This window comes from Silurus aristotelis (assembly GCF_946808225.1).
Source record: "Silurus aristotelis genome assembly, chromosome: 20".
NCBI lineage: Eukaryota > Metazoa > Chordata > Actinopteri > Siluriformes > Siluridae > Silurus > Silurus aristotelis.
Genome location: NC_139593.1, coordinates 13,771,596 through 13,796,612, shown reverse-complemented (window position 1 = coordinate 13,796,612; position 25,017 = coordinate 13,771,596). Strand labels below are relative to the sequence as shown.

The 25,017-nt window shown below is 36.7% G+C and overlaps 1 protein-coding gene across 1 annotated transcript in view; it reads left to right on the top strand.

Moving 5' to 3' along the window:
- Nucleotides 1–21,083, top strand: part of cckbra (cholecystokinin B receptor a) — a 31,681-nt gene extending 10,598 nt beyond the window's left edge. Inside the window, exons 3-5 of the mRNA XM_083522408.1 lie at nt 4,944–5,205; nt 8,133–8,260; nt 15,251–21,083. Coding sequence (XP_083378534.1) covers nt 4,944–5,205; nt 8,133–8,260; nt 15,251–15,783 — 923 coding nt within the window. The 3' untranslated portion in view covers nt 15,784–21,083. The remainder of the gene's footprint in view (nt 1–4,943; nt 5,206–8,132; nt 8,261–15,250) is intronic.
- Nucleotides 21,084–25,017: the final 3,934 nt, after the last annotated feature.

Here is a 25,017-nt window from a genome sequence, read left to right as displayed (position 1 = left end):
GGTACAGTTTACCAGTATCACCTCATTAACCAGCCGTGTGGAAACAGCAAATGTTCTGTTTGGTGTCCTGATGATTTATGTAATTAAAAAACCAATAAATACTTTAAAACAGGGGTCTCCAATCTTTTCCAGAAAGGGCCAGTGTGGGTGCAGGTTTTCATTCCAACCAATCAATGGTCACACCTGATAGTCATTTACAATGACTATCATTATATTTGAACAGGTAGAATTTGATGTGGACTCGCTTGGTTGGAATAAAAACCTGCACCCACACAGGCCCTTTCTGGAAAATATTGGAGACCCCTGCTTTAAAACAACAATAATATTTTTTCTTCATGCTCTATGTTGAGGATAGTTTCACTAATAATAAACATACATTTGCATAAAGCATCCATATTTGTCGAAGTGCATGTTGATTAGAGTATTAAAAATCAAAATATTAATTCAAGGTACAGTTAGAAGAATTAAAATGTGCGATTAAGTTGGCATTTATCGTGAGTTAACTCATGACAATAATTCGCTTAGTTGCGATTAAATATTTTATTCGATTGACAGCACTATTATTAATATGCTGTGAGGTCCATTTGACACTAAAACAGGTAGTACTGGATAGAATAGAATAGCCTTTATTTGTCACATATACATTACAGCACAGTAAAATTCGTTCTTTGCATATCTCAGCTTGTTCAGAGCGTAGGGTCAACCATGATATGGCGCCCCTAGAGGACAGAGGGTTAAGGGGCCTTGCTCAAGGGCCCAAGAGTGGTAGCTTGGCGATACCGGGGCTTGAACCCCCAACCTTCCGAGCAGTAACCCAGCATCTTAACCACTACACTACCACTCCCCTTAAAATTACTGTAGTTATTGTTACTTTTTACTTAAGTACATGTCAGAGCCCAAACCTTTTTACATTAACTTGAGTAAAAAAACGTATGGTCAGTACTTCAACGTTTACCAGAGTATTTCAAAATATGAGTATCTGTACCTTTACTTAAGTGAAGGATGTGTGCACTTTTGCCACCTCTGATTAACAGCAATGATGAATAAGCAGTGATTAAATTGGGATTTAGAAGGCCGGTGCTTTAATATTAAATTAAAACAAGTTTTTATTTATGATGAAGTCATAATTTGACTAGATTCTATTTGGAGAGACATTTTGCTCATGTTCTGCCATCAAATTGTCCAAATATTTCTTGATTAATTTTCTGGCAAAGATTCAGTAAAGCTGTATACAGTGCATTATATCATTAATGCAATCATGATGCTGTTTACATTTTTAACACTTGAATGTACCTGATACCATTAAATTTTTTTCCTAATTTTTGTTTAAATAAGATATGCAAAAAAGTCATTTGTTATATTTTTTTACTGTTTTGCATTGCATGCTGTTGAATTTTGATCCCTCGTACACCGTTTTGTATGAGACAGCAACAGTTACTATTTTAGGTGTTGTGGACTATACTATTTTCTCAGCTTGACTATGTTCTGTGGGTTGAGAAACTAATAACGAATGAAGGGTTGTCATACAATTCTTTGTTTGAAGTATGGTGAAAATATAGCTTTGTTTTGTAGGCAGCAAATTACATCCTGGCCTAACAAAAATGTTCCACCAAGCTGCGATCATAATAATATTTCCTTGATGATGAATATGATCATGGAAACACTAATCCTGATTTAAATACTCGCAGTAGGCATGCCGTACAGTAATCTGCCTCTGGACATTAAAGATAACTTTTTAATGAGGGTTGAATTTGAATCAGTAATTCCTGCCTAGTGGAATGTCAGACCGCCAGGCTTAATTATCAATTTGTTTAGAATGTGAAGATCAATTTGAATGCAGTGTTATCAGTTTTATGATTATTATAGTTGCCTGGGCAACATGGCATCCATGGATCCTTGGAAGGAGGAGAATGATTTAATAGATTTTATGAACTAAGTTGAACTAGATGCGCCATTATGTAGGAGAGCAAGCAGAAATAACACTGATAAATGAGAAGTTAGTGGAAGCTGTCTTCAATGCTTTATTAACTACAACAAAAACAATTGCCCTTATAAAACATGTAGGCCATTATTGCTCGATTTCGATGCATCACAAAAACACAGCATTGCCTAAATACAATTCGTGCGCCTTAATGTGAAAGCACAGACCATTGAACACTAGTAATACTTGTACAAATATAAATTGTTTCAATTTCTCCCATAGCCTGAGAGAGTGTGGAACAGATCAAGAACAGATGTAGGTTGCAGATTTTAACAAGCTACATCTTTGCCGAGCTTCGAATAGGCTTTTAGTGCAGAGTATAAGATTGCAATTGCGGAAATTATCACTTTATTGGTACAAAAAAAGAGTTATTTTTAATCAGAGCTTGGCACAGTGGTGGCACCCTTTGGGTCACTCCTACAGTGCCATGTGTCCAGCCTTGAGTCAGAGGAAGAGTGCTGCTGTCAGTCTGCGGGAAAGAATGTTCTGTCACATCCTACAGCTATGCTCACGGTTTCTTCCTTGTTCCTGGTTTATGTTGCTCTCATCTACCACATTTGTTTAAGGTAGCCTTCGGGCAGGCTGGTTTTCATCAGCCACAAGCAGTCAACAAACCATTACAACTCCCTCCAACCATTGATTTTTGTGTCTAATCTCTCAGGCTATGTTCGTTAATGTCTGCCCTTAAGGACATGAAAGGCCATCAAAGTCATGCCAAATAAAGGTGCAGTGTCTGTAGGAGATGTGGACTACTACTGTCTTTAAGTGTAGCCTGCCATTGTTCTGCTGTTTAATTGCAGTCACATTAAACTGTGTTTTGCACATTGTATAAGTTCCTTCAAGAAGAAGCGAGACAGTCATAAAGCAGCTATTGTCCATGCTTAACTTACCACAAGTCTTTTCCTTATACTCTCACCCCCAAATCTGGCCTTTTTTAATATATAAAACCCATCATCCTTTTTAGTGAAGATTATACAACTGCTGAATAGGCAATACAAAAGGATGTTTTAGACAATTTTAGACACCACCCCCCACCCCCGACCCCCCAGCTATTAAATGATTTACATGGTGAACTTCTTCAAGTGAAGTCTCTTCAAGCTTCATTGCTTTTCTTCATATTTATTTGTTACCTGGACTCAAGGGAGGAAGCACTTAAGCTTTAGGGAAATTTTGAGATCTTTTTCCCTTTGACACAAACTTAAAAGTTGCCAGAACAAAAATCAATCAATTAAAAAAAGAAATGTTTTGAAATGACAATTTACAAGGAGCACCTAATGGTTTTGGAGAACACTTAGTACTTACTGTTGTATTCTCCAAAACTCTGGGACTTCTGCGGTCAGGAAGGATAGTTCTATAGAAAAGCGAAGGAGCATCTATTAAAAATACAAATCACGGAATATGTAATAATAATGTTTTCTTTAAACTTTGCCGGACCTATCCATTTGTGGTATTTGCAAAATGCTTATATTAGTAATATAAAAAATTAACTTACCAGCCAATTAAAAAGAAAAATCTGTACACCTGTGTATTCATGCAGTTCAGTCAGTCATGTTGCAATCATGCCAAGAGTTTCAGTTAATATTCAAATCAATCATTTCAATTAGAAACATTTTTATCTCATCTATTTTAGTGTTTATTGCCAGATGGCCTGGTTTGAGCATCACAGAAAATGCTGGAATGCTGAAAGTAAAGCTGCAGTAACTCAACTAAACACTCCTTATATCCGTGATTAACAGAAAAGCATCACCATATGGATGGGCCACAACAGCAGATAACCATATGAGGTTCTACCTCTGTCAGCCAAGAGCCGAAATTTGAGAGTGGGAACAGGCCCACTAAAGCGGACAGCAGAAGATTGGAAAAAAGATTTCCTGGTCCTTTTCCAGTCATCAAGTCTTCAGTTTTAAATGAGCCTGTGCCTGCTGTTGTAGCCAATCTGCCTCAAGTTTCGACATGTTTTGCCCGTAGAGATGCTTTTCTTCAGCCTAGGGTTAAAAGAGTTGTTATTCTTGAGCTATCATAGACTTTCTGTCAACTTGAACCATTCTCCCCTGACCTCTCTCATCAACAAGACATTCCCAACTGTAGTTTTCTTTCCCTCATACCTTTCTGTGTAAATTTTAGAGACTGTTGTGTGTGAAAAACAACAACTTTTAGGAGACAAAAACATGAAATACTCAAACCGCCTGGTACCAACAACCATACTTCAGTCTAAAACAGTGAGGTCATTTATTTTTTATGCTCTGATGTTTGGTGAGAAAATTAACCAAGATTTTGTTTTTTTTTAACTACTGATTTGATTGGATAACTGCATGAATAAACAGGGGTTCCCATAAAAGTCATAACTAACATTTTTGTATGTGACTCATTTGAATTTTTCTATTATGAAAACAGTAAAGTGAATGATATAAAGGTTATTTGATAACAAATATCCACATTAAAATATTGACGCAAAATAGAACACAAGACTTGGTAGAACAGATTGATATTGAATTTATGCTTCTTGCTGCATTCTTACAAGCAAACCCTGCGGAACAACTGGCTGATCAAGCCTGCGTATACATATTTATATATGCAAAAAATGTTATGATGGGAATGCGTTCTAGTGGCATGTGCTGAAGCATGCCATTTTTTTCTCTATAAGCCAATTAAAGCTGAACAGCCTGCTTAACTTTTCAAAGTGGTAAGTATAATAGTTCTAATAATAACCACTGTATGATATTAAAACTGGAAATAAACAGGAATATCATGGTCATAAAGAGTAAATCCAGCCTTGTCATAAAAGGCAGAAGCATAAGATCATGTAAAAAATATGTATCACAGAGATAAAAGATTGCCTGATCACACTTAAGGCAAGCATTATTACAGATTTCTTGATAAAAGATGTTGTCGCTTAGTTACGGCGGCGTTTCTGTAAGCTACTTATCACATGTCTTGTACTTCCGCCCACAATTCTCCACAGGTATCTCCGTCAGCATTTCCACCTTCAGCCTGGTTGCCATAGCGATCGAGAGGTACAGCGCCATCTGCAACCCGCTGAAGTCACGCGCATGGCAGACCCGTTCCCATGCTTACAAAGTCATCGCTGTTACCTGGGTGCTGTCGTTGGGCATCATGGTACCGTATCCGATCTTCAGCACTCTGGTGCCCTTCCCCAAATCCAACAACATCACTGCTCACATGTGTCGCCCAGATTGGCGTGTAAGCCAAATAGAACAGATTTGGTGAGTGAGGACCCAGCATGATTATCCTAATGAATTTGCAGTCAGCCAGCCAGATCTTGCACATGACTGGAAATTTTATGAGCAAGAAGAGTTATAGTGGATTTCAAATAAATCAAGTGCTAAAAATAGGGCTAGTCTGCTGCCTTTAACTTTGAGATGTTTTTTGCTGATTTATTTATATATATATAGTCAAGAGTCATTTATTTGTAATTTGCAAAGTTACACTGGGGTCACTCGGCACTAAAATGATTGTGGCAGTGTGCAGATTCAGACAGCGACAGCACCAGTTCATATTAGAGATGAACGAATATTTAGACATGAATGATGGAGCTGAAGCTGTAATGTAATAGGGCAGATGAAAGCATTAGTGGACAACATCAGTGAAAGCGACATGTTATTAAGTGAAGCGGAACAGCTTTAATAGTACAAGTACAATTTAAGAATACAAGTACACTAAATATAAGTAGTAAATCAGTATTGCCAATATCTAAGTGTCCTGTAGTGGCAGTAAAACGCCTGGTTGTCCATGATTGGATGAAACATACGTAAGTACTTGCAAGACGGTGGTGTTGCAAACAAGTAGTGAGAAGGATGAGTGCAGTCTGTAATGACAAATCAAGCCTTACTCGAGAACGTGTAAATGTACTTTAAGGAGTTCATTTCCAGTCAGTATCTCTCCTGTTCCACTGAGTTGGATACACACTGTGAACTAACCTCAATATACCTTTAACTATACGTTTCCTGTACTACAGCTTCCATCTTGTTTCCAGACTCGTTCTTAAATCCTTAATAGAGTAGATTTTTTTTTTGTAACTTAGCTTTTCTTCTCAATTAATTTAATGTTTTTTAATACTGGTTTGCACGATTGTATTGTCACAAATAATAATCAGAATATAAGAATATACATTACATTTACATTTCTTCCAAGTGCACACTGACACAGAGCAGATAATGCTAATAATAATTATTCTAAATTCACAAATTGGGAATTGAAACCAAACATTGTCCAGTTTGGGATGCCATTTGTGTTCTAATAAGTGTAGAATAGAAACTTTTTAAACATAGGCAAACTGTCCTTCACAACAACATATGTTTGAGATAAATACTGTACAATATAACAGTTTTTTCGTCTAAGCCAATGTAATGGAATCACTAAAACTTCAAATCTTTAAATCTTAAAAACCCTAAAAAGTGTCAAAAATCATATTCTTTTTGCACTACCGTGTGATTCAGTTAAACCTCCCAGGCTTGAAACCTTAAGCCTTTCCCCTTAATTGTACAGTCAAGTACATCAAAAAAGGTAAATTTCAGTGTCCCACAATCACTCACCTAAACATATGAATCGTATGAAATATTTGTAATATTTCACCAGAAACATATAAAATAACAATAACAAAAAAAAGATTATAACATCCAAATTCCTTGTAGATCACATCAAGAAAAAAAAAAGTAAGTTTGTACTTAAGTTTTCTTTTTCTTCTACTTAATTTTTATACACTGTCATTATTACATATATTACTTTGCAAATACAACCCTATAACAAAAAATATAAGTGGATGCAAATTATTAATTTACATAAGAAATTTTTATGAAATTAATAGGAAGGCCCTAATAGTTCTTGGATGGTAATGGATGCTCATTAACAGCATGTATTTGCTAATTTGCATATTCTCTTTAGCATATGCTATAATAATAATATTGCTGCAATGTTTAAATCAAATTTTATTCTTGATTTTAACATGATGTTGATGCAGGTTTTCTAAGAGCCAATGTTGTAAAATAATAATAAAATTAAAATCAAGGGCTAAATTGTGGCCCAATTCATGGAGACAACCTGGTTTCACATTCTGAACATAAGTAGCAGAGAATATCCGAATAATTGTTTCAGAGTCTTCTTTCAGACTTTTGGTGTGAAGTCAAGTGGGATGTTAAATAAATATTTAAGTGCGTTAAGTAGATTGTTAGGCATTGCTGTCTCTAAAACCATTGTGATCAGTAAACTAGGAACACTGATCATTTAACAATGCGAATCATTTCCTGATTGAATTATTAGTTATTCTGAGTGGAGATATTTTACGATTTAAGCACAAGAATATTTCTTCCAAATAGTGTCCTTGTTCATGCAGTACATCAGTTTTTCTTGATGATGTTCTTGACCCATCTCAAATCGACACTTTGAGACAGTTATTACCACAGACATGGGCCATGAGTTCACCTTACCAGTTGAGAGTGTGTTAAAGTCACCACACGAGATACGGCTTAAGGTTCACTTTAAACAAAAAAATTGAGAATAAAATAAAAAGAAGCTTCATCATTTTCCTGTGCCTTCATCAATTCACTTTCTGAAGCCCTTTTAAGACAGTTTTGCTTTGATTGCCAGTGCCCTGGCGACGAATTTGAAAGCCACATATGGATGAGGAAGACAAGTGTGTTTGAGTTCAAATGAATGCATAAAGACGTCAGAGAGATGAAAAAGACGAGCGCAAAAGGACCAGAGGAGACACATTCATGCAGCCCTCCCACGAATGTCATTTGAATACCACAATGAAATAATAACACCGACACGCTTTGTGTAATTTTTAGATACAAGCCATGATTCAGTTTAGATCTAGCAGATGTTAAGGCAGATGCTTATTGGTAACTGGCTACCAGTATTGCCAGAAATACATTAGCAGTTATTGTTGTGTTAAGTTTTTTTTTTTCGGTGCTTGACTCAGTGTTTGGAGGTGAAGGCTTACACTAATTCAATAACTCTTTGGGCCTTTCAGTAATCAGCAAGGCCATATATCATTAACTGACCTGACACAAGTACTGTACATGATAATTGCTTTAGTGGGTCTCATCTGCAGTTACTTTTTAAAGGTCTGTATTGATTCAGTTCTCTTTAATTTTTCTTTATTGATTTTTTCTTTTAATCTCCCTCTCAGGTACGTCTTGTTGCTTTTTTTTCTGTTCTTCATCCCGGGTGTGGTAATGATCATTGCCTATGGCCTCATCTCCAGAGAGCTCTACCGTGGGATTCAGTTCGAGCTAGAGCAGAAGAATGACTGTAGAGGTGAGAAGCAAGATAATTCAATGAAATGGACTAAAAATGCTTTACAGGAATGTATTTTAATGCTTTACTTGTTGTGTAATGCTAAATTTCACCTATCTCAGGTTTTCATATATGCAGCAAAGTATTATTAATATACTAATTAACTATGCTGACCAATATACTGTATATTTAATAAATTGATAAATCAGTACATCTAAATGACCACCATTTACCTGGTGGTAACAGCTCTGCATATGGATAAGTGCATCTGCCAGATGTCTATATGATGCATAAATTAAAGCCACATAATAAACTAAGATTTACTGTGTCAAAACTTCAGTGTGGCTCAGTACTAAGAGTTCATTCTCTCATTTCGTTCTTTTTCTTAAAAACAACAGATCTTTTGTCAAAAATGCTTTTGCTTAAAGATAATACAGTGTTTATTAAACCCTAGAGTATTGCATTGATTGCATTGAAGTGATTCAAACTAATCTAGCTTTAAATCTTATTTAAAAAAATCCTGTTTTTGCTAGCTACATTATCCCCACAAAATGTTGTGATGTCCTTCGCTATTATCATGTCCTTGTTTTAAACAGCAGCCAAATACTTTAACCAGTCATCTTTATAATGCAACAGACATTCAAAATAACATTTTATTTGGCCTTCTAACTATACACAAGTGCATGCAGCCAAATGCTTTTAATCTACTTCCCATGACATATGTGTGGAATAGCAAAAAAATTGACTTGATTGAAAGTAAAATGTATATATAACAACATTTCTGTACAGAAGGAAGGGGAAAATGAAAGAAAATATAAAATATAAGATTACACAGAGAATTAGCCAAAATATTTTAAGAGGTATAGATACAAGTCTTTTAGTAACCTTTTTACATTAAAGCAATTATTAAGGTAAAACAACTTTTTGCAATTATTTATGAATATATTATCCAAAGGTGGTTTATTTGTGACATTGGTTGCTATTGTTCAGCAAGAAAAAAACAGTCAACGTACTGTGGGAAAAAAAGGTGTGGGGTGATAGACATAAAAGCAGGCATATCAATACCAGGTACTTCATTTGACAATGTTAAATTGCCTGTAATTATATTTCATAAATTTTTCTTTTTTAGTCACAAGGACCTTTCAAATCAGTTCTTTTGTTCATTTTTACAGGTTGTTTTCATTTTAAACAGAAAATATTTTCACTTTTCACAAAGACCACTGAACGACTTTCATACCTATAAATACTGTAGAATCAATACAAGCTCAAATAAAAACTTTACAGTATTTGAAGATTATCTACATTGTGTCAGGATTATGGCCTTGAACTAGCTTTCCTATGCCACTAATTACGCAATCTGAATCACATTATTTGACCTTTGCATTTGTATATACAATTCTTACTTTTCACAGTCTTACAGTTGTTGTTCCATTGCTCATGTTCAGGTTGGGTTTCTTTATTTATATTTTTATATGTATTTTATAGTGTTGGCATTTTGTTTGAACAGTTAAAGTATATTTTGCACTTGTATTCACCTTTGTTTCAATAGGTGATACACGGGTCCTATATTACACATTAATAAGCATTCTTTAAAGCTTTTATATTGAAGTGCTGGAAGAATTGTATAAGATTCATATTAAAAATTGTTGGGTGACCCTGACAATGAAAGAGAGAAATAATAGAACAGGGAAGAATGTTAATGTTTGGGAATGGCTGATTGAGGCTGTTAGTTTGACTTTATTTATGTTAGTAAATGTAATAAACAATATATGCATTTGTCGTATATTTTATTAGATGTACACTCCAATGCAAAAAAGATGATATGGTGAGCTTTTAGAGAAATGTACCAAAAAATATACTGCATAAGAAATTAGCAAGAATTAAAAAATAGATAACATACAATTTGCTACCATTTTCCTTTTCCATTTTCCGTTTCTTTGTATGTTTAAGGCTTGTGGGCAAACTTGCTGACAGCTTTCCACAGAAAGAAGGGTTAAACAGTTTCTGCTTTAAACAGTTAGCAAGTAGAACCCAGACGTTTGTTGAATTTCACATCAAACTTTTTAATCATTCTCATGATTGTATCTTTGTGTACAGGAGGACTATATGAGTGAATTTCCCTATTTGTTTATCAAACAGTTCAATATAGCAAAAGTTAACATGTAAATGCTCATACAGGAAGTAATGGGACATTTGTTTGATGCTTGCTAATTTTTTTGACCAATAATTTTTAATTTGAAGACAATTAAAACTTAATTCTGTTTAATATAAATTTGCAAATGATTGCTGAAGTGTCATTAATTCTATCAAACATCATTTATAGCATTTTATAAATTCCATCCAGATTTTAATAATGCAGCTTTGTAGAATGTCAAGTCAAGTCAAGTTTATTTCTATAGTGATTTTCACAACGGACATTGTCTCAAAGCAGCCTTACAGAATTTAAGAGATAAACGATGTGTATTTATCCCTGATAAGCAGCCATTGTGACTGTGGCAAGGAAAAACTCCCTTAGATGTTAGGAGAAAGAAACCTTGAGAGGAACCAGACTCAAAAGGGGAACCCATCCTCATTTGGGTGACATCAAGAGTGTGATTATAGTCTTTAAAACAATACAGAACACTGGAGAGTGAGATCTAACATGAGCACCGGAATGTAAGATAATGAGTAATGTCCATTCTACAGTCATATACATTCATTTGAGGTTATGGAACCAGGAGCTACTGAGCAACTCATAAAATAGCTGAACATTTGAGATCATCATAGATCCAACACCAGCTTGTATAAACCAACACATTTCATTTTACATATGCAGTAATACTGGCAGCAAAACAGAATCTCATTAATATAATTCTGTTTTGTAAGTTGGTTTTCCTTTTATTAAAAACCTTTCTCACAGACAGAATTTATTTTAGTGCTTCTTTTCAATAAATATGTTACAGTCGCCTAAGCTCTCATCTTTTTAAAGATGTCTGGTTCCAGTTTCTACAAAGGGGAAAAATGTTTGTTGCATGTTTCTTTAGCTATGAAGTAGTGTAGCACTGTGCTGCAGTGTAGAGTATAGGTTCAATAATGTAGTACAATACACATTATTGCTGGAAGGGAATAGTAGTATTTGTAATGTAAACTTACTTTGTGATGTTATGAATGGTCCCATATGGACAGCCATATTTGCCCTTGCCAAAAAAAAAAAAAAAAAACTGTTTGGAAAACCTTAGTGTTTCTCTCCCAGTGAGAGAAAAGGTCTTCTGTAGTAAGAGAACCCCTCCCCACTCTCGCTCTCTCTCTCTCTCTCTCTCTCTCTCTCTCTCTCTCTCTCTCTCTCTCTCTCTCTCTCTCTCTCTCTCTCTCTTTCTCCGTCTCTGTTATATGTCTGCATATAGTCAAAGTTACTCAGGCATCAGCTCTTGCTCACAAGATTAAAAGAAAAACATTCACTGCGTAAATGTACACATAGTTTTTCCACAGCGTTGTAAATGTACATTCATTACCCAGCCATTCTCTGAATCTCCACTTTACATTTACCACCAGTCCCTTGCATGCCCAATACTCAGCCTTACTTCAGAGGATAATCTCACCTGGATCCTGTCCTTTTCTTTTACTCACAGTACACTCATATTGAAAATCCTTCTGATACTCACTTGACACAGTTTGAATTTACAGTATACAATTGTGCAAGATTAATGATTTAGAGTTTGCGTTAGAGTCTGGTTCCTCTCAAGACTACAGTAGATCAACAACAGGGTTTTCTACAAAGGTGCTTTGTGACACTCTATTGTTAAACAAAATTGGTTAAAATGGAATAAATGTATAGCCAGAGCTCCGATATGTATTAATGTTTATTATTAAAAGAATTCGGAGATCAGCAAATAAAGTAAGAATAAACAGTGGTGGACAGTAATAAAGTAAATGTAATTCATTAGTGTACTTAAGTAGCTTTTTCACATATATGTACTTTACTGAAGTATTTCCATTTGGGGAGACTTTTACTTTACTACATTTTAGAGTCAAATATAAAATTTTACTCAACGATCTTTTGCAAAATCAGTCCTTCCTATTTTTTTTAACAAGTGGATAACAACTTAAGTCAAGCACGCAGTAAGCCACCAATCATGGTGCTCTGTTTTGAACTTGTTTTTATTGCCGCTTGGTGGTATTTTGTACTTGGTGGCAACAATGTACTTTACGGTTCAGCATCAGTTCAACAGGAAGAAACAAACATGTTCACACCTCACTGTTTCATGTGTTTCATGGCTTATCCATGTAAAAATGCAGGTACACCCGGTTTATTTAAAACAGATTTGAATCCAGAACCATATTTGCATTCAAATCTGTTAAAAAAAATATGAGACGTGTTTGAGCTATGTTATACTGATGTACAATGTATATATCCGAGTTTAAGCCACAATTCTGAACATGATTTTGAACCATAGTTTTCACCTTTAAATAAATTATCTTGTTAATGTATAAACAGTGGTGGAAACAGTGGTTGTTACTGTCTTCAATTAAATTTTTAAGCATATGTATTTTATCAAAATATTTTACATTCTGGAACTTTTAACCTCACTACATTTTAATGTGCAATATCTTACTAAAGTAAATACAGTAATAAAGTAAAAAAATGAAATGAATAAAATCTTACCCTTTAAGTAAATACAGAAATTGCATTACATGATAACTTGTTGTGAGACCGGTAACCTCACAGTTCTCTTGAGATTGTGTATAAAGTTCTCTCACTCTTACTCTCACACTCTGTGTGTATGTACCAATAGAAAACTCTCTCTTTAAAATGTTATAATGCACAGGAAAAAGCATTCAAAGGTACCTGCTTTTATTTTGTTGTTAACCTTTCACATGGGGTGTTTCATTGTACATTTGGAAGGCTATGGCTGATATGATTTTGATTCTGAAGATTATGAGCATTACAGTTTGAGCTAATTGGCAAATAATGCAATTTCAATCTAATTACACAGTGACACGTTAGATTGCAAATGAAATTGCATGTGTTTGCAGCAGCTAGCAGAGTCTATACTGTACTTTGAACATGAGGGTTCGTTGGAAATACACTCCAAACTAGATTAAAAACAAATGAAATTATAAAGTGTAAACAAAGTCATTGTGCTGCAATTTAAATTTGTTTAGCTTGTGCATATTTACCATTCCAACAGTCAGTTCATACAAAGGTACTTTATTTCTTGGAGGCAATGCCAATGTACTCTTATTTCTCTTCTATAAATATTAAAAAAGAAAAAATTACTGTATTTAGCTTATGTTCCACCATGGTTTAGATATACAGTATGAGTACCACCACTGATATAGTATCTATAATGTACTGTACATTATCAGTGTATACTAAATCGCAGTTTTAGCAGCTATTATCTTAAGGTTGACTGTTTATGTACAAAACATACATGGGGCTACATACTGTAACTTCTACATAAGTTGTGCATTACATAAAACTGAAAAAATATTAATAAACATTTTGTGCAACAATTTTCTAGTCACCAAGAGCTTGTGCAGGTGTAATGTAGCCCTATGATCATCTAACACAGACCTGGGCAAACGACGGCCCGCGGGCCACATCAGGCCCTTTGTACGTCCCTGTCCGGCCCACATGAAGCCAATCAAATATTATAGGAATGCACCGAAATTTCGGCCACCAAATTTTCGGCTGAAATACTTAAATCACCGAAACAACACGGCCGAAACACAATTGTAATGACGCAATTAAAAAGCGCAGCCAGCACACGGTTATCTGGATAAGGGCCAACATGTCTGTGGTGTGGACTGATTTCAATATCTCGGAGAAAGACCCACGGATAGCGATTTGCAAAACATGCAATGCTGAAATTTCTGCAAAGGGGGTGTATCTGAGTTTCTCCACATCAGGTTTAATTTATCACCTGAATCCAAACATCCCGATTGCCATTCTAAATATGAGAAGAATGCGGCGCAGAAAAGAAAAGTCAATCCGAGCACGTGCACTCCGTCTGCAGCGGACGTTTTTAAAAAGGCAGGAAAGTTTTCCAGTGATGGTGCCAAGGCAAAAAACAAAAAATAATGGAATTCATTGCCTTAGATCACTGGTCGGCGATCGATGGGTTGATCTTTGAAACATTCCCTGTAGATCCCGAAAATAATAATTATTACAATATAATATAATATGTGCGTATGTGCGTGCGTGAGCTGTAAGTGAAGGTGAACAGCGACAAGTGATGCCAACCAGGTTACCCTCAAGATGTCGACTCACGCTAAGAAAAGTTGTTGTTTTTCATTGTTTGTGGAGATTGACAAGTAAAAAATAAATTGCACTGATTCAATAATTGTTTTTGTTTCCTTATTTGACCTATACACCACAATTTCACATTGCCTAATATAAATATTCATATAGTTTTATTCTTCCAATTATTAGTACCAGATATTTAAAATATATAATTTAGTGCATTTTACAATGGAAGAAAGTTAAGCAGAATTAAGTTCAAGTTAACGTTGGTGTGGCCCTCTGACACAATTCAAGTTTCTCATGTGGCCCCTTGTAAAAATTAATTGCCCACCCATGATCTAACACAAGTGCAGTAAAATTGTGATGCTAAGACTTAATGGTCAGGGCTCTGGGTTACTGATCGGAGGGTCTGTTTAAACCCCAGCACCACCAAGCTGCCACTGTTGGGCCCTTGACCCATGCTCCTTAACCCTCTCTGCTCCAGGAACACCATATCATGGCTGACCCTGTGTTCTGACTCCAGCTTCCTAACAAGCTGGGACTTTCACTGTGCTGAAAGTGTGTACTTAAAGCTCACTAGAATAAGCATCTGTAAATGTAGGTTTATGTAGAGCTTATGCAGGTAAACAATTGTGACACTAAGTTGGAAACCAGAATACTACTTTTTTCAACCAATGTTTGTAATTTTCTTTTAAAATGTGAAATTATTATGTAAGACAATACAAAACAAATCTGTCCTATAATTAATGTTTCATATTTTCCCCTTCCTTTGTTCATATCTTTAATAGTGATGAAGAATGGCATGAATGACACCGTATCCCACGGTCATGACGACAGTGATGGCTGCTACATTCAGGTTTCCAAGAAACCCCCAGCCATGGAACTTTCCGCCATCAGTAGCTCCCCTTCCTCTAAGCATAACATGCCACGCAGCAACACCTCTGAAGCCAAACTCCTGGCCAAGAAGCATGTGATCCGTATGTTAATCATTATTGTAGCTATGTTCTTTATCTGCTGGATGCCACTGTACACCGCAAACACATGGAAGGCCTTTGACCAGCTCTCAGCCAAACGGGCTCTCTCTGGCGCTCCTATTTCCTTCATCCAGCTCCTGTCTTATACGTCGGCCTGCGTCAACCCCATCATCTACTGCTTTATGAACGTGCGCTTTCGCAAGGCACTGCTGGCCACCTTCGCCTGCTGCACCCTGCCGTTTCTCAATTGCTGGAGGAGGGAAGGTGATGAAGAGGTTACCGGGGTCACCGCTGCATCCATGTCTAAATTTAGCTACACCACTGTTAGCACAGTAGGGCCATGTTAGCTTGGAATCCATAGGTTGTCCGGATCTAGTTTTCTGTTTTTGTCTTAAGGGTCTTCAAGAGTTTTTTGGTAATTGCGAATTGTTCCTCTTTTTGTCGTGCTAATGTATTAATGTTCGGGCAAACGAGAACGTTCAAGGTATCACCAGTGATGCGTAAACAGCATTGATACTGATTCCCAGAGAAAATATTTGAGCACGTTCTTCTAAAATACTATGGACAATTTAAAAAAAAAAAAGAAAAGAAAAGAAAAAAAGAATATATCACAGACTGTGCCTGTGCTGTATAGAAAATGATGTAAATATTCGATCACTGAAATACGTATACTGCATGAAACAATCTATCAGTTCGTTTATTTGTCTTGCCTTAGGTCAACTTACTAATGGCTACAAAATGGTACAGTCATTCATGAATAGAAGATTAGGGACATGCTGTTGGTTTTGTCCTCATCATTAATGGTTTCAATGTGTGTTTCTATTCCAAGTTTTGCACTCGTTTTATCAACAAACCAAGGAACCAAATTCTGCGACGCACTTCATTACAAGCATACATTCCTTAGGGAGATTCTGTGTTTTTATTACCAAATCCTTATCGTTGATTCATATATCTCAACTTGCTGTCAGCAAGGCGGTACTTATGACCAATCCACTGTTCTACATTGCTGTTTTTATAGGCAGTAAAGAATTTATCTTAGTAGCTCATTCTGTTGCAGCAAATTTTGCTTTGTGGTTGACATCGCTGAAGCTTAAGTAGTATTCTAAACAGCAGAAGGGTGTTTTTTTTGGCAGTGTACCCGCATGCATAAAGATGTGTAAGAACACACTCCAAAGCCCCCTAAAAACATGCTAGTTGTCTTAATTCCTTTCTTGCTCATTGCAAGCTGATGAGGCGTTCTTGCAAAGCTCCTCTGAATATACTGAACTGTAATCTCAGCCCTGCTTTGTAGTGAGTTCTGTACAAGTAATTATCAAGAATATCTATAAATTCTGCTCGGCCTTGATTGTGAAGAAGGTAAATGCAGTGGTTAGATTTGGTTCAGATACATAAAGACATACTTAACTGAAAGCTCTTTTTTATAAACCTATGCTTTAACATGATTTACCTAAAAAAGTGACATACAACATAACATAACAAATTATAAGGACTAGAAAAGCATGATGTCATTACTGCCCCAATCCTATGAAATCCTTTATATATGATTTAGCCTTGAACATGCCTTAAAATATGAATTCCTCTTATGCCACTAAGAAATGATGATGATAATTGTTATTAATTATTAAACATAAAGCTATAGGCTTTAAATCTGACTTTAATTGTAGATCCTTCAAAAATTAGTAGAATCGCATCACCTCATAGTAATATAATTATTAAACGTTATAACATCAACAACAACCAAAAAACTGGAATGATAGAATTATTAATAAATCAATATTAAACCTGTCATTCTTTCCCTCAGAGCTGGATCTACTTGTCAGTAGTGTCAGTAAAGCAACACTTTTTGACCAATCAGATTTCAGAATGGATTCAATTGGAATTAGAAGTAAAATAATGAGCTTTAGGCGCCAGACAATTGAAATGCTTATTTTAGTTTAAACTGATTTTGGTTATTAACACTGCAATATAATGTTAATCACAGATGAAAGTGTTCTCTCCATGTCTCTCTATTCCTCATTAGTCCATACATTACACCCATACTATACTGTATGTCCATACCCCTTTTATTTTTATTCTACATTTTTATCTGTAGCACCGCTACCCCACTCCCCACTGTTTTATGAACCATTCTTATATGTTCCAAATAATATCATGCCCAGGAGCCTTAGGGCTAAAACACAAGCAATGTTTCTCAGTATGACAGGCCGTCTGTTGGTAAAGCAGGTGCTGGTATTTTTCCAAAGTTGCCAGCTTTGTGTTACGTGACAAAGTTTGTTCTGGTCCTTTGGAAGCTCTGAGCAATGTTTTGATCATGGAACGGCACATTAAACAGGCAAGCTACCCTGTCACTCTGCTGTGACAAATCTAAACTTCTGTTTCCAAGACTACCATTCCATTTCACGCAAGCCTTGACAGAGATCAAACATAGCTTCAAGTAGCAAATAGGGTTTCAACCTGAAATCACAGAGCCGAGCCCTGCGTTTTTTATTGAATGAATAAATCATAAGAAATCCTACTGGAAATGACACAAGGAGGAGCAACAAACCGGCAAATCTAATAATCAACTATCCTGCACTTTTTAGCTTAGACTGATCAGTGATTGCACTAATAAGGCAGATTAAAAATAAATTCATGTTATACTTAAACTGTTTTGGATAACTGTATAAGTTAATAATTGCTCACAGACCTTTCTCCAATGTGTCAATTAACTAGAAGGGAAAAAAAAAAAACTGGAAAACTGTATAATCTGTAACTGTATAATGAAAACCAAAAGCTATAATAAACAACTATGAACACATGAAAATAATTTACTGCAAAGAATGACACAATAGGGTATACACAGATAAACTAATCAAGGGCACTAAACAGGTGAGCACAACCAGGTAACAAATCCATAAACCCATAAATACCTATATTGGGAATAGAACTAGAACAGAAAAACTCAAAATGTTTTGACAGAGAACAAAATGAAAAAATTGTGACAATCAGTTAAATGCAAAGCCAACAGAAAACATGTTAAAAAACAAACAAAAACACAAACAAAAACTTGCTGAATAATGAATGCATGAGGACATTTTGCACTCGTTCACCTTCATTTGTAGGAAAATTATTAGCAACATTGAAATTTCTGCTTGCTATTTGTACATATACAGTGAGTCAATTCATGCACCTAATTACTATGAACATGTGCCTTCATGTGTGTATTAACTCCAGATAGTAGAAAATGTCCAGCCCAATATTGAAACATTTAAAACCATACTGACGCACAATTAGGCAGCCACATTGTTCATTTTCCACTAAGTTTTACTGTATATCATGCCTGATATGATCTAATTAGGCTTGAGTTGTGGCTGTCGTCTGGCAGCGGGTTAAATGCGTCATAGAACAGGTCATGTGTCAGATGAAGATGGTGAGTGTGGGCTGGCACTGAGTCATTTCATTTTCCTCTTTTGGATACGTATAATGGGCTGTAAATCTGTAAATTAATAAGACATGGCAAGAGATAAAACTTCTTCGAATGATGCAGAGGTCTGATGTTTCTTATACGACTATAAGAAGCACCTGGATTATCTACTGAGATAGATTTAAACCACATTCTGGCATAGAAAAATAAAATTTTAAATTAATAGTGTAATATGTATCAATTGCTGTAAATTAAGCGTTAGTACAGTACATGGAAAAAACACTGAAAATACAGTACAGTGCCTGTTAAAACACTTTAGACACATAAATGTTCCTTTTATTTAGTATTTTACAAACTCAATAGTATAAAGATTTACATTGACCATTCAGCTGAAATACTTTGCTATGTCTGTTGTAAAACTTGCTAAAGGTTTCTTTTCTAGTTTGAGATTACGTTCTGACATTGCGCTCCAGTTCATTCAAGAGCAGTTCAATTGGATTGACTGTACATGAGACAGTCTGCTAATATCGTCTCTCCTGCCCTCTATCTTACATAAGCTTTCATGTTAGTGCCATAAATGTCCAATTTGGACTCTGTTCAATTCACTGTTCAATTCTTGTCTGTTTTTGCATCTAGTTTGTTGTGTATACACAAAAGGAACATGCATGTGTCTCAAAAATAATTCAAACATTCCAATCCATTAAAAAGTATTGTATTCAACATAATGAATTGAAATGTTAAGAATATTGCTATTGTGACACATTTAATATCTATTTCACAGAATAGTTCCTGATTTCCTTAAAGAGACACTCAATCCTTTTTATGCCAAAAGCTGTTTGTTGAGTTTAGTTTAGTTTAAAAGTTACAATGCTGGGAATGGGAATACTGTAGCTACCAGTTTAGCACTGTGTAATTTGCATGCCTGAAGCGTCAAGTAAACTGTTCCTTTAAATGTTTTTTGGTTTTATAGCAAGATTTGATTTGATTTCAGTCAGATTCATAGCTAAATGTCACCAATGGAAAAATAGTTTTAATACTGTGTGAAAGGTGAATAGGCTATAAATAATTTATTATGAGCTTTTTGTTTATTTAGAGTGTTTGACTCTGGAGGAAAAAAAATTAAGTTTAGATTTAGCAAAGATTAATCAGCTATAGAGGGACAGTGCAACAATTTTGTCATTGTGTAGTGGCATCCAAATGTTCATACAATGACACTGGGAGTTTTAAAAGTTTATTTGGCTGAAACACCAGAGTCTCTCGGCCACTGTAGCCTTAACAGAGTGAATGTGTGTGTTAATGTGTATGTGTGAGTGTGTGTGTGTGTGTGTGTGTGTGTGTGTGTGTGTTCCCTGGTTGTTCAGCTCATTAATTGTGATTTAAAAGATCATTTAATGTTAGCTAGTATTCATTTGTTTATGCTGTATGTGATCTGTGTTTTACCATTTTTATGTGGTATAAAACGTGAAATTGCTCCCTGGGCCTTTACATCTGCTTTAATCCATACTTTGAGTCTTAGTGATTAATATCAGTCTGGTTTGATGTGACCGAGGAAAACGAGAATATTTTTCTCCAGGTGATGACAGCCAATCCTATTTAGTAATTCAATAGTCCTCAAGAGGAAACGCGCCATAATGTAAGGTTGTTACGCGGATAAAAAATGCGCTGCTAGGTTGTTTGCAAGTAATCCATTCTCATTAAACATCGCTGACTTGATTTGTAGCTTATGCAGCAATAGACAAAGAATCGCATGGGTAATTGTTGATCGTGTGATTTGTCAATTGACTCCTCACTCTCTGTACTATGAGTCGAACCAATAAGTCATCACCTGCTTGGGTTAACATATTCCCTGCAGTATTGCATGCTGGGTAGGGTTCTAAATACTGGTGACACTTTATGTTTTACAAAACAAATAATGGAAATATATTTGATCATATCTTGCTAAACAAACATGATTTACATAATGAATAGGGATATGATCATGTGACATTATTGTGTTTTATAACTTCCACTCTTTTTTTTGGATCATTTATTGTTTATTAAAGAAATAGACAATGTACTTTTGTGCTTTGTATGTATTGTAACTGCCACTCTGAGCAACAATTGTGTGACAGTTAGTGTCAAAAGCCTCTCTACTGCATTTGAGAAGGAAAAATTAGCAGCTTTTTTTGTAGTGTAAAATGTTGAAACAATGTTGGAGCCATGCTCAAATAACAAATGTCAAATAAAGCATGTCGGATTCTGCAAGGAGATCTGTCTTTTTTCATCATGCACAACAGCTCCGTGACTTTCCACATGGAAAGTTTTAAACGACACTTTGGCAACAACATTCCTGCAGCTCACAGCGTCATCCCAAAGTAGAACCCATTTCTTACCAAGCTAAGATTTGATATAAGAAACCGAAGAGCAAAGCAGCTTTTCAGTATATAGGTAAAAATGACTATAACATGAAGGTAGTTCCCTTTCAGGAGCTATAAAATGCACAGCGGTGAAGCTGATGCTAGTTTCTGTTTGTTCAGGAAGCGCTCATTTTTGTGTCTGTGTGTAAGAAAAAAAAAATTAAGAAAGAAATAAGGAAAAAAGAAATGAGTAAGAAAAGCTAGAAAGACTTTCACCTTTGTAGCTTGCTTGGGAGAGGAGCATGCTCAGTGGGTTCTCGAGGAAGTTGACTGTTCGCATTGCAGCTGTATGTCGATGTGGACCCAGCGCTCCTCTTCAAGGAGGGCGCTCTCCCTCGCGGCTCTAGCCCCGGTGTTGCTGAGGCATGGCAGCGGCAGATGTCACGGGGCTCGCAGGAGGATCTGGCCGAAGGCTTGGAGACGGGTTTTTCATTTCTCACCTCACCCACCTCACCCATCGGGTCCAGTGCTTGCTCTCTGGGTTCAGAAGCGGTGGTTTCTTCCCCCAGTAGAAGTGGCACTGCGGCCCACCTCTCTTCCTCCTCCGAGGGGGCTCTGCATACTGAGGTGTCTAGATCCTGGAAAAGCCCATACTCAGCCTGCCTTTTCACCCCATATGTCTGGCAATATGTAAATGTAGTGGGGATAAATGAGATTGGTTATGTGGCTATGCCCCAGGTTGAAAAGACGCTAGCTGGCTTTCTCTCTCCCTTGGTGCAGCATCATCCCATGATTTCCGGTTCTGCCCACTAAGCCCTTGCGATTTCAGCTTTGGTGGGCAAGGATTACACAGCAGCAGGTCAGGCTGCTGATTGCCTCAACATCATGGCTGTGTTGCAGGCTTACCAGGAAGACCTGCTACAGGAGTTGGATGAGGGGTTTGGCTCTGGAGCTGATGATATTAAGGAGCTACGTTGTGTAGCCGACCTAGCTCGTAAGGAAAGGGCTAAGGCCATAGGTCAGTCTATGTCAGCCTTAGTAGCCACAGAAAGGCATCTGTGGCTCACCATGTTGGACATTCCTGACAGGGACATGGCCTTTTTGCTGAACACCCCGATGGTCCCTTCTGTTTTGTTCGGTGATGCTATAGGTGTCAGGTTTCAGGAGGCTTAAAAGTAGGCATTTCAGCACTACCTCCCTCGTTGCACTCAAGGAGCTGCTCGGTGTGCACAGTCCCAGCCGGGTTTCCCTTGTTCATCGCAAAGCCACTCGGACTCCCCCAGCCAGGGGCTCCGGGTGATGCTTTAAGCCAAAGCCTAAGGAGCCGACAAACCTCAGGGCCATCATCTCCAGAACATTCTCAAAGCAAATAATGTGTCTGTGCTGCTCTTCCTCGGCATACTGTTGCTCACAGATGGTCACCTCTTCTCTCAGCCTGGCTTTCACTACTCTTTCACATAACTTCATGGTGTGATTGATTAACTTAATTCCCCTGTAATTACTGCAGGTCTGCACATCTCTCTTATTCTTAAAGATCGCCCTTGTACTCCTGCCGACTTTTTTCATTACTCTGTTGATCCCAATTCTGTTTTGCCAATCTCTTTCTCCTTATGCTTTCCTGCACTTCCTCATTCCACAACCACATCTCTTCATCTTCCTTTCTATTTCCAGAATTCACACAAAGTACCTTTCTAGCTGTCTCCCTTATCACTTCTGCAGTAGTTGCCCAATCATCCAGCACCTCTTCACCACCACTGAGCCCCTGTCTGACCACTTCCCTGAATCTCACACTACAGTCTTCCTCCTTTAGTTTCCACCATCTTATTCTTCTTTCAGTCCTTACTCTCCTCCTCTTTTTCTTCACCTCCAAAACCATTCTACAGACAATATTTTTGACTTACGATCGGGTCGTCGTAATGTATATCCATCGTAAGTAGAGGACTTACCTGTATGTTAATAAATATCAAGTAGCTTTCAGTAATTATTTATTGAGTAAAGGGGAAATAAAGTAAATGTTTGGAAGTTTTATAAACTTACATATCTAAAAAACTACTACCAACTAGTTATTGGAAAGTATTTTGAATAACACCTACTCTATTTTATTTTAATGCAGCTGCACATTAAAACATAATGTATAATAAAGACTTAATGTATGTCTCATTGATTTAATAAGAAGGGCTAAGATGTTGGTCATGGGTGGTGTGTAAATGCCCTATTACTTATTAATGCCCTTTACTGTATATCTCACAATTTATGTAGGCACCGATGCATAAAAATCATTGTGAAGAAGGTTTTAGGAAAATCTGTTGGTCTTGTGAAACTTGTGCCAGAAATTTACACAATGCCTCAAATCTTAAATATTCTGGCAGAAATCCATCTCTGTCAATCTATCTCTTTCTCTGCTGGCTTCACACCTCATAAACCTGACAATTTCCTCTATGGAGGTCAGCCAGACTGACCAACCGCCTGATGACTATAGTCGATATGCTACATCTTTCATAATATAGCAGCTGAGCCACTGGTTTGATGACGTGACAGTGGCCTGGAACCAGTGCAGGCAAGTGGCCCAAGTTTAAAAAAACTATCCCACATAATGTCAAAACAGTTCCTTAGATCATGAATCTGGCAGTGTCATCAGATGAATTATTATGAATATGAATATTATGAATCATTTTTCTAATAATATTATTATTATTGTTAATTGTTATATTATATTTAGATTTTCATGTTGAGATATTGGACAGTCGTAAAAAGCATTTCACTACTGTGTTAGTCACTACACTAAAATGTCATACTCTGTATAATTGTGTATGTGACGAATACAATTTTAATTTGAATGTGAACGAGTGCTCTTAATAAAGTGACTGGGAGATTGTATGTTATTTATACAAGCCATAGATACAGGTCAAGACCTTCATTTAATCCTCACATCAAAAATGATACAAAATAAGCGTCTAAATGACTTTTTTAAAAATGACTTTGCATCATGGTTGTTGGAGCTAGATATGCTGCAATTTCAGTGTGACCTTGAATTATGCTTTTGTCCCCCTAATCATCAGCTGCAGGGTTCCAGTAAAACTCCATTTTAATCGTCAGATTCCTCTGTATCTGCTATAGTCTTCTGCTCTTGTTACATGTCTACATGGTCTGTGCAATGTGAGATGTTTTTCAGCTCACCACATTATATAAATTTACCATAGCCTTCTTGCCAGATTTGAACCAGTATGACCAGTTTCCTTTGACAACAATGCCCACAGAAATGCTGCTCAATGGATTTTTTTTGTTCTCAACATTTTCTCTAAACTCCAGAGACAGTTGTGAGTGCAAATCACATGAGATCAGCAGTTTCTGCTAAACTTAAATCAGCCTGTTTGGCACACACAATAATATTATTCAGTCAGAATAACTGAATTTACATTTACCCCTTTCTGATGTTTGAGATGAACATTAATTTGCTCTGTAAGGTTTAGTTTACTGCATCCTGGCTAACTGGGTAACTGCATGACTGACTACATTATCACTGCCATCAATAACTGACCTATTAATTTCCAGTAAATAGCATAATAGAAGAGCATAATTGTCAGGAATCCCCTGCCACGCCCCCTTCGGCGGCTGTCAAACCTCGGGTTTCCCCCAAGCACCTCGCTCCTTCTTCCGTGTGTGCCCCGCCCGCACGGATCTGCTCGCAATCGGGCTTCATGGGGAACAGCTGGGGCTTGTTTCACTCGCTCATTCCCAGCTCCTATAAAGACCCCACATTCACCCACACTCCCTGTCCGTTATTGTATGTTCATGCGTGTTCGTATTGGTTCATGCCGGTGTGTCCGTACGTCCAGTTCTCC